At 40.6% G+C, this 11,273-nt stretch overlaps 1 protein-coding gene across 4 annotated transcripts in view; it reads left to right on the top strand.

Moving 5' to 3' along the window:
* Positions 1 to 653: 653 nt before the first annotated feature.
* Positions 654 to 11,273, top strand: part of hlcs (holocarboxylase synthetase (biotin-(proprionyl-CoA-carboxylase (ATP-hydrolysing)) ligase)) — a 122,598-nt gene continuing 111,978 nt past the window's right edge. For all 4 annotated transcript variants that reach the window (XM_088321124.1, XM_088321122.1, XM_088321120.1 and 1 more), the window contains exon 1: positions 654 to 957. In XM_088321124.1, the coding sequence (XP_088177250.1) occupies positions 718 to 957 (240 nt within the window). In that variant the 5' untranslated portion in view covers positions 654 to 717. The remainder of the gene's footprint in view (positions 958 to 11,273) is intronic.

Here is an 11,273-nt window from a genome sequence, read left to right as displayed (position 1 = left end):
ATTTCTTTTACAAGGTTACACTGTTGATTTGTCTTACACAAAATTTAGTAATTTTATTTATATATAGTTTCTTTTGTCTTTTATTAGCATATTTGGTATTGGCGTAATCAAAAAGTATTTGAAAGTAATCAAGTTACATTATTGTAATGTTATGGTACTTGGATTACGTTACTGACTACATTTTTCAACAGGTAACTAGTGACTGTATCGGAATACATGTTTAAAGTAACTCTCCCAACCCTGGTTGCAAGTTGGTGCCCCCTAAAACCACACTGGGCGAAACACATACATTGTAACAAAAGAAGGCGAAAGAAGGCAAAAGAAGGCAAAAAAGGGGACGCAAAAGGCGACGACGAAGAAGAAGACGACGAAGAAGAAGACGACGAAGAAGAAGAAGACGACGAAGAAGAAGAAGACGACGAAGAAGAAGAAGACGACGAAGAAGAAGAAGACGACGAAGAAGAAGAAGACGACGAAGAAGAAGAAGACGACGAAGAAGAAGAAGACGACGAAGAAGAAGAAGACGACGAAGAAGAAGACGACGAAGAAGAAGACGACGAAGAAGAAGACGACGAAGAAGAAGACGACGAAGAAGAAGACGACGAAGAAGAAGACGACGAAGAAGAAGACGACGAAGAAGAAGACGACGAAGAAGAAGACGACGAAGAAGAAGACGTATTGCTTAATTCATCGGCTAATCGGTCTTAGTTTATTAGGATGTTGATAACCTTGTGTTACGTGTATATGTGGGTGCGTTTTCACAAATGTTATTCTCGTCTTATTCGAAATAGACTATTAATGCTAAAAAGAAACAAAAGTCGTTTCATTCGCACTCTCAGCCCTTCCCTAAAATATGGACTCCCTACGGCATCATCGTCAATCCCATTATGCCGGCACTCACCCGACGACATATTTTTGCAGCTGGGAGATAAATCCGTCACCAAGGCAGAACTGAAGGTATGTAAGTCAATTGACTTGTGCGTCTTGTAAGGTTACCTGTCATGTTATGTTTAGCAATTATCTTCACAATTGTTTTTGAGTGCACCCCGCGTCTCTGTAGAGCAGGGGTCAGGAACGTTTTGGACTCAGAGCCACGAGAGCTATATCTTAAATTTTCTCTCTGTTTAAAAAAAAGTACTATAGTACTATATATATTTTAACCCCTTACTGTTTCTCTAAATTAGCCTAAAATCCCAAATCCAATACGTGACTAAAATTGAATGCGGTTCTTAAACATTTTATAGAATATAATGGATGTATTTATTTAATTATATTTTTTTTTAATTATTAATATTATTATTATTACATTCAATTGCCTGCAGACTACTGTAAGATCACAATCTGAAAAAACATTGTAATTTACCCATTTTTACAAGGTTAGTTCTGTGTCCGGGGTTTCAAACTTGGGAAGATCGTTTGAGGCCCGTTGTTTTCGCACTACAGACGCTCCCCTACGTACGACCATTTGACTTGGGTAGAACGGTAGTTACGAACATTTCTTTAGGGATTTTGAAAAATATCCTGATGTAACAGAGTTGAAATTTGGTTGTTTTGAGTTTTTTTTAATTCTAAAGAAAAATCGGTGTTTTTGTTGCATTACTGTTAAAATTATGGTACCACAATCATTTGTTAAGCCATGGGCGTGTGCGACTGTCTTTTTCGTTTGGCACTTTATGGGCTTCTGCGCTTGCTGTAGCTTCAGCTCAATAACATCGTGCTGAAGGTAAGCTGTGCCCAGTATCAGTTTGGGTCAAAATGCATATTTTGCTAGATATAGGAGCTGCTTTCACGAACTATTTTTGTATATAAATGTATATAAAAAGTACTAATTAAAAGTAGATTAATGCAGCTTGAAACGATGATTACTGTGATGCAACATGTTTCAATGCAACCATGCCACGAGGTGCAGCATGTTGAGTTATGTCCCGTTTTTGTATTTTTGTTAACGTTTTAGATGATTTCAGTCGTGCACAGACGCCCTGACTTTTGTATTGTTTTGTTTGGCTTGGCTTGGGGTTGTCCATCGATACGATGATGACCATCTTCTTTTAATTGTGAGTCTGCTGATGTTTGAAGAGTCCGATCCTGGATCCACAGATGCGGTTACAGACAGAGCATGTGAAGGGGGTGCTGGGGGGAGCAGGGGTGGCCTGGCGAGCATGTCTCTTTGCACGCTTTGCTGCACGGTGTTGCATGCGCTGTTCCTCCATGTAATCCACTCCATGTGAGCAGTGGGAGCGCCAGAGGTCTCGGCAGGAAGCAAGTTCCTCCAGTGAGGAGGGGTTTATCCGACATCTCTTCAGGATGTTCTTCATTTGGTCTTTGAACCGCTTCTTCTGCCCACCAGCACTGCGTTGGCCTAGATGTAACTGACCATAGAGGATACGGTGGCAGTCTGTGGCTGGGCATTCGAACAACATGCCCCAGCCACCTAAGTTGGCGTTGGGCCATAATGGATTCCATGCTGCAGCTGCCTGCCCTCTCCAACACCTCTGTGTGCGGCACTCTGTCCCTCCATGTGATGCCAAGGATCTTCTGAAGACATCTTACATGGAAGGTCTCGAGGCTCTTCAGATGGCGGCTGTAGATAGTCCATGCCTCACATCCATACAGTAATGTCGTGATACATACAGCTCTGTAGACCAGCATTTTGGTGTGGAGTCTAAGGCTGTTGTTTTGAAAGACCCTTATCCTTAGTCGACCGAAAGATGCTGATGCTTGCTTGAGGCGGCTCTGGATCTCATCATCCAATGAGCAGGTGTCAGACACTATGCTCCCCAGATATTTGAAGGTGGGCACCATGAGCAGGTGTTGCCCTGCTGCTGTGAGGGTTATTGGGTTTGGTAAGAGGTCAGCACTGGACTGACAGAGTACCTCTGTCTTCTGGGTGTTGATCGTCAGTCCCATTCTGGTGTATGCAGTTACAGCTGCTGAGAGAATGTTTTGCAGAGCCTCCGGTGTATGGGCAACCAGGGCACAGTCATCAGCATACTGTAGCTCAATGATGGTCTCTGAAGTACTTTTGTATTGTTTTGTTTACTGAATGCAGGTATGTCAGAATGTTCATTGTTACTATTAAGGTTTCACTATCAATGTGCTCGGATGTTGTCTGCTAGCCGTAGCGTCACCTCAATAACATCGTGCTGAAGATGATTGCAGTCGTGCACAGACGCCCTGACTTTTGTATTGTATTGTTTACTGAATGCAGGCAATAAACCGTGTGACTGTGAACCTTGTGTAGCGGATGATTGAGGGTCGTTACACTGACACCGTTGTAAATTATTTTTTTGTTGTTGTGTGCACCTTTTTTCTGAGTACAGGATATCACTGTAGTGCTTCTTTCCACCGCTACCGGCGTGTGGCGCTGTGAGGGGTCACCAGAATTCACCCAGAAGTAAAAAAAAAAAATCCGCTTTCTCTTTATAGTTCGTATGTAACATTTGTACGTGTACTGAATCTCCAGCGCGCTCAGAACTTTGACATTTTTTGTTGTTTAATATCTCGTGCATCCATTCAATGTGGTTGGTGTACAGTGTAAAGGAGAGGCGAGCCGTGTCTTTTGAAATGAAAGTGGAATAAGAAAGCTTGGTGCTGAAAATGGTTGGAAAGCTTTTTTTCCAGCCACTTTTAACCACGGAGGAGGACCTCTCAAAGCACATCTTTAATAGTAAGTTACACTTAACTTTATTTATGTTTATAGAGCATTTTATTTTATGAAACGTTTTTTTTTGTACAAAACAATATAGGTTACTTATACAAGCCTTAAACATAGAAAATATAGCACTTAAGCAACATACGAACAAATTCAACGATTGGCCGAAACCCATCTCGTTCGTAAGTGGGGCAGTGTCTGTATATGTATTCCGCCGTGCCACCTAAAACAATTGCTTAAAGACAAAACACGGAGAATGAAAGTGACCAAAACGCAACTTATTACTTTTGAAAAGAAGAGAAATAGGAAAAGAAAAAATAAATTTAAAAAATAGAAGAAAAAAGTAAAACAGATATATTTAAAAAAAAAAAGTATAACTAAGGCTAAGAAGGTATAAAAGAATAAAGAGAAAATCACATTTTTTTTGCTTGTGTTTTTTTCTCTTAAATTCCTGTTTTCTTTCTTTTTCTCCATTTTCTTTTTTTTGCTTTCTTTCCCCTTACTTTTCATTTCATTCTCGTTTTCTTTTTTTCGCCTCTTTTTTACACATTTTTCATCCCTGTTATTATTCCCTTTAATAAAAAAATGTTTTTCTATTCTTTTGGTGTATGAGAAAGGCTGTTTTTAATTGGAAGTAATGGGGTGCTCTTAGCTCACTATTTGTCTTTGTAGTTTGTAGTCTTCCTTGGATTAATTTTTGTTGCACTACATATTACATCTAGTGGACGAATATAAAACGCATTCCCGATAAGAACAGCGGGATATTTTTTATCAGCACTGTTTTCGTAGAAAACCCTATTTGGCCAAACCGTACCCGGATCCCAACTCAATTGAAGTTGAGATCCCTGGCCTGGGAATTTCCAGAAGTGGCCATTTGGAGACGCCCAGTTCACAACCCTCAAAACATTTTTAGACAATTTGAAAGAGTTGTAAATATTTGACTTTTTTGCCGTCTCTATCAATATTGTGCACACTTGCGCGTAATAATGGTGCGTCAATATGAATCACATGTTGTGTATTGTTTTTTCCAGATTTTCATTGGCCAACCAATGTGTTAATCATCATTTGATTCGGTTACTACTGGCTAAAGATATTTGAAGCTAAAGGAGGTAAAATCAATTTTATCAATACAGGCCCTTACAGACTAATGCGGGCTGTGGACCCTGAAAAAAGCCTGTAATTGGCCTAGATGGGTGTCAATTAAGAGGTTGATGGCTAATATCCATATTAGAAACCATCAGATAAGTCTGTTTAATGTCAAAAGGCAATTGTGGCAAAACGGACAGATTGCAACAAAGATCGTCAAGCGATGCAGAAATGCTCCTCGGCGGATTTCATACAGGACTGTCTCAGAAAATTAGAATATTGTGATAAAGTTCTTTATTTTCTGTAATGCAATTAAAAAAACAAAAATGTCATACATTCTGGATTCATTACACATCAACTGAACTATTTCAAGCCTTTTATTATTTGAATATTGCTGATTTTGGCTTACAACTGAGAAAAACTCAAAAATCCTATCTCAAAATATTAGAATACTTCCTCAGACCAAGTAAAATAATTTTATAACAGCAAAACTAAATCAAACATTTGAAAATGTCCATTGATGCACTCAGTACTTGGTTGGGAATCCTTTTGCACGGATTACTGCATCAATCCGGCGTGGCATGGAGGCAATCAGCCTGTGGCATTGCTGAGGTGTTATTGATGCCCAGGATGCTTCGATAGCGGCCTTCAGCTCATTTGCATTTGTAGGTCTGGTGTCTTTCATCTTCTTCTTAACTATACCCCACAAATTCTCGATGGGGTTCAGGTCAGGGGAATTAGCAGGCCAATCAAGGACAGTGATGCCATGGTCAGTGCACCAGTTACTGGTGGTTTTGGCACTGTGGGCAGGTGCCAGATCATGCTGGAAATTGAAATCCTCATCTCCATAGAGCTTTTCAGCAGATGGAAGCATGTAGTGCTCTAAAATCTCTTGGTACACAGTTCTATTTACTCTGGACTTGATGAAACACAGTGGACCAACACCAGCAGCTGACATGGCTCCCCAAACCATTGCTGACTGTGGGAACTTCACACTGGATTTCAAGCAACTTGGATTTTGCTCCTCTCCAGCCTTTCTCCAGACTCCGGCGCCTTGACTTCCAAATGAAATGCAAAACTTGCTTTCGTCTGAAAAGAGGACTTTGGACCACTCTGCAACTGTCCAGTGTTTCTTCTCCATAGCCCAAGTCAGACGCTTCTTCCGTTGTCTTGAGTTCAGAAGTGGCTTGACCATGGGAATACGGCTATTGTAGCCCATTTCCCGGACACGTCTGTGAACTGTGGCTTTTGATACCTGGACTCCAGCTTCAGCCCACTGTCTTTGAAGCTCCCCCAAATTCTGGAAGCGGCTCTTCTTCACAATTTTGTTAAGGCTGCGGTCATCTCTCTTGGTTGTGCAGCGTTTCCGGCCACATTTTTCCCTTCCAACAGACTTTTTGTGGATATGCTTTGAAACTGCACTCTGTGAACAGCCTGCTCTTTGAGAAATTTCTTTTTGTGTCTTACAGGGATCAGAATGGAGATTTTCATTTTCAGCTGAAATAGCCAGGGTCCAGGGGCCGCAGGTCCAGGGCGGAGCCCGGTGTGGGGCTCAGGGGGGCAAAGCCCCCCTGAAGCCAACAGCATTTATCTTATTTGCTATGTGAAAATTGCACTAGAATGAATTAAATCCAACAAATCAGAAACCATGTATTTTTTTCAGTTTTAAGATGTTTAAAACAATTGGGGGATTACAATGTTACAACCATCACCATTGTTGTTGTGTTTTGATGATGAAGATGGACCTTGTATTTAGCTACTAATCAACAATATATATGAAAATATATACATTAATAACCATTCATCATTAATTTGAAAATAGAATGCACAAACTGAACATGCTTAAAGAAAATACATGTCAGTCTGTGACAGTCTTCTCCAGCCATGACCACTTAAATTTATTATTGATTCCTTTATCAACCTCGGAGACAAAAGCCTCGTCTTCTTTTTTTAGTATTTTCATATTTACTTTTTCAAACAATCATTTCACCGTTTGAAAAGACCGGAAGGAGCGCCATGTTTGAGAAAGCCAATGCTCTGAACAAAAACTCCGCTGATTGGTTATCAGCGAACCTATCGACCAATGGTAGGAGTCGATCTATTTGTTGTGTGTTATAGATCTAATGCGCTGCGCTTCTTTTTGCCAATTTTTCTCGCAATCTCTAACTGCTAACTTGGGGTGATGAAACAGTCACGTATAATACCTCACCCCCCCAAAATATTTTCTCATCGAATTTAGACTATTTACGGGAATGACCTTTGGGGTTCAAAAACAGCGGAAATCCGCGGATCCGCAGAAAATTCTGATCCCTGGTCTTACCCTCCTGATGGAGGGTATCAATGATGGTCCTCTGGACAGCAGACAGATCAGCAGTCTTCCCCATACTTGTGATTTAGTTTACTGAACCAAGCTGAGTGTTTTTAAGGCTCAGGAAACCCTTGCAAAGTGTTTCGAGTTAATTAGATGATTCAGGTGATTAGTTGAATAGCCTACTTGTATACTTTTTCATGATATTCTAATATTTTGAGATAGGATTTTTGAGTTTTCTTAAGCTGTAAGCCAAATTCAGCAATATTAAAATAATAAAAGGCTTGAAATAGTTCAGTTGATGTGTAATGAATCCAGAATGTATGACATTTTTGTTTTTTTAAGTGCATTACAGAAAATAAAGAACTTTATCACAATATTCTAATTTTCTGAGACAGTCCTGTATATCTGTCGTAATTATCGTGTGTTTTGGAGTAAATCTTTTTTTATTGGGTGGTCCTTTTTAACAGATTTACCGCACTCCAAACTTTTAGTCAGGCAGATCCGCTATTGTTGTTTTGGTCTCGCGGTCCGAGTTTTCGTCTGCACGCCGATCTTGAGTTCGAGTTGTGTAGTGAAAGTCCGTCTCTTTTTAGAGAACTGTATTTTTTTTCCTTAACTCGTTAAAGAGCTGGCTCTCAAACAGCTTACTTGCTTTGATGCATTATATTATGAATGATTATGTTGTTTAAAGAAGTTAAGAAAAAAAAAGAAGTATAAAAGGAGAAAATGAAAAAAGACAGGTTTGTGGTGATCCCTTTTAATCAGTATATTACCAACAATAATTTAATGCAGAAACTGAATTAATAATTTGAGTAAGAAAATGTATTATTCTACTTACCGTAAATTCTGGACTATAGAGCGCACCTGATAATAAGCCGCACCCATGACATTTTAAGAGGAAAACCGATTTTGTCCATACACAAGCCGCACCTATATATAGGCCGCATGCACCCACATCAAATAAATACAAAATTAATCCAAGCCAATCTTCAAGTCCCGCGACTGAAACCAAATGTCCTTCATTGGAGCACACAGCCGCCAAAATGAACGTAAAATGATATAGGTACTTAAAATTTGTTGCAGACTTGCAGATTCTGGGTGCCCGTTGGTAGTAATAAAAAAAGTGTTTATTTCCAGAGGTAAGGGTGGGAAAAATATATATCGAATTATTGTCCGCCGTGTCCACAAAAACTCACCTTTACCGGTCTCCACTTTCCCATCAGCCCGCGTTTGCTCCGCCCCTCTTTTTTAATTTGCTCGTGCAGAACAAGTGTCTCAAATAAATACATTACAAAAATATACAGTTGCAAATACATATTACACATATTTACAAAGAAAGACGGTACATCGAGAGAGTTTTCAAAGCTTTAATAATAATAATATAACTTTCATCCTAAACCGTGCCTTTGGGAGGTAGCCTCACGCTTCTAACAAGATGCTCGCATACTTGCAAATTAACCTGTTAAAAAAATAAACGCCATAATCATTAGAATCACGGCAGACCATCCGCTTCTTCCTCCTTGATAATGAAATCAAATGATCTGCATTTATGTAGCGCTTTTCAAGTCAATGACTTCCCAAAGCGCTTTACATTGTGCTTCACATTTCCCAATAGTGGCTGTGATCTGTGCAGCCATGTAAGGCGCTAACCTGCTTATTGGGGGTAATTGGGGGTTCAATGTCTTACCTAAGGACACTTCGACATGTAACACGGACAAGCCGGGATTCGAACTTGGAACCCTTAATCCTAAAACGATCGCTCTACCACCTGATAATGACGTCTACGTTGTCTTTCTCACTATCGGAAAGATACTTTATCATGGTGACGTCTTACCACGCTCCCTTACTTAAATACTCCCCAGCTATATGCCCGTTTGCTTATAACATGGAAGCTGCGTCATGAACCCTATTTTGTGCAATTTGCATCGATGCGGGTGAGTTAACGCTAATAAGTTGTGATCTTCCTCAGCGCATATATAACACCGGTCTAAATCTTTCCTCTCATACTCGAACGCTGCTGGCGGCCGTTAAAAAAATTACATGAATTGGCCGCATCTCTTAATAAGCCGCAGGGTTGACAATTTGGGAAAAAAGTAGCGGCTTATAGTCCAGAATTTACGGTAATTATATTTGCATGTATTTTTTCATTTTACAGTGAACGTCCAAGCTTCTTAATTCTTGAACTTTTTTTTATAATAAACCTCATTCATGTCGAGCAACTAAGTGTCTCACAACAAAATGTTCATTAAGAATATATATCTATCTACATCTATTCATATCCCTCAAGAGGGGTGACCGACAGCAAGACACACACATACAATAACAAAGAAAATAAAAGGGAAATAAATAGCAAAAAAAAACACACAAACATTTTTGGACCATGGCCAACAATTGCCCAAACACCCAAAAAAGTTAGGCACCCAAGTTGGTCCCTCCAGATGAAATGGGACACCAGAAAGTGGCCATGTCACTCGGGTCAGGGTGATACGACACACTCTTTTGTTCAACAGCAGGGCCCGACAGCTTTCACTGGTTTACCCTGCCGCATCATACGGGTGCCCAGCCCATCCTTAAGAACACGTCCACAATCCCACTATCCTTTCACAATACCTCTCCACTCCTTTCTATCACCAACAAGAGCTGTCCTTCCTATATTAAGACCTCTTTCCTGCAGTGCACTCATAACACCATCCATCCACGTCAATCGCGGCCTTCCTCTTGGTCTCCTTCCATTTACTTCTACTCTGTAGATCCTCTTCAACATTCGCTCCTCATCCATCCTCTCCATGTGTCCAAACCAACCGAGTACTCTCTTATCAACACGCTTGCTCAGTTCCACGACTACTACAGTTCTCTCTCTCACAATTTCATTTCTCAGTCTATTCAATATTGTTACTCCTAACATAGTCCTCAAACACTTCATCTAAAAAACATTCAACTTCCTTCTTAAATCTGCGTTCAGGCTCCAAGTCTCTGCACCATACAACACAGTCGGCACAATCACACACTCATACAGTCCCCTCTTAACATCCATACTCATACTCTTGTTGTTCATCACTCTCCTCAGAGCACCCAAAACCTTGCTTCTTTGATTCACTCTGTGCAATACCTCACACTCCATTCCACCAACTGCAGCCACATCACAACCCAAGTACCTAAAGCTTTCAACTTCTTCCAGCACCTGTCCATGCAACCTGATTTCTAACGTCATGCCCACTCCATCACGTGAACACTTCATAACCTTACTCTTCCCAACATTGACACATAACTTACGCCTATCACATACTCTTCCAAACTCCGTTACCAACCTTCCCAATGTTTCCTCAGAATCAGCCACAAGCGCTGTGTCATCTGCAAACAACAACTGACTTACCTGCCACACTGTTCCACTGTTGTCCATCATGTCTACACCTCTGCCAAATACTCTTGCATTCACCTCTCACCATCCATGTACACATTAAACAGCCATGGTGACATCACACACCCCTGTCTCACACCAGTCAACACAGGGAACCACTCACTTGTCTCACTCCCTACTCTTACACGTGCTCTGCTGTTCATATAAAACTCTTCAATGCTTCCAACAACTTTCCACCCACTCCATACATCACTATCACTTGCCACAACGCCTCTCTATCAACTCTGTCATATGCCTTTTCCAAGTCCATGAAAGCCAAATAAACATCCTTACCTTTTGCAAAATATTTCTCACACACCTGTCGTACTGCAAACACCTGATCCACACATCCTCTTCCTTTCCTGAAACCGCTCCTCCATCACCACCTCATTCGTTCTTTCTCTCACTCTCTTAATCAAGACTCTTCCATACAGAATAAGAAGACCAGTAGTTTTTTGCGGAGTCCAACCCTCACCTGGAAGGAATCCAACTTACTGCCGGCAATGCGGACCAGACTCTGGCACTGTTAAAGATAAGACCAATTTGTTGAATTGTCTTGTACGTGTTCAAAGAAATGCAGAAATCAAAATGACATAAGAGGGAGTTCTTTTTACTGATACACAATTTCAACAAGAGACTCAGCGAATCAAAGATATGCGTGTGTCTTTATAGTTTTCAACATAGCACGTGTACCCGGTTTGGCCCCATCCCTTTTCACGCCTGAAGGCGTACATGCCCAGGGTTCCGTCCTTATTTGGAAGTGTTTTTGAGTTTATGCCAGTTTATGTCACCTTGCCCTTTGCCGTTATCTTTTGTCCTCCTTTGAG

Source organism: Urocampus carinirostris, chromosome 17, assembly GCF_059441175.1.
Source record: "Urocampus carinirostris isolate Australia breed hairy pipefish chromosome 17, RoL_Ucar_1.0, whole genome shotgun sequence".
NCBI lineage: Eukaryota > Metazoa > Chordata > Actinopteri > Syngnathiformes > Syngnathidae > Urocampus > Urocampus carinirostris.
This window is presented reverse-complemented; position numbering and strand designations above follow the sequence as displayed.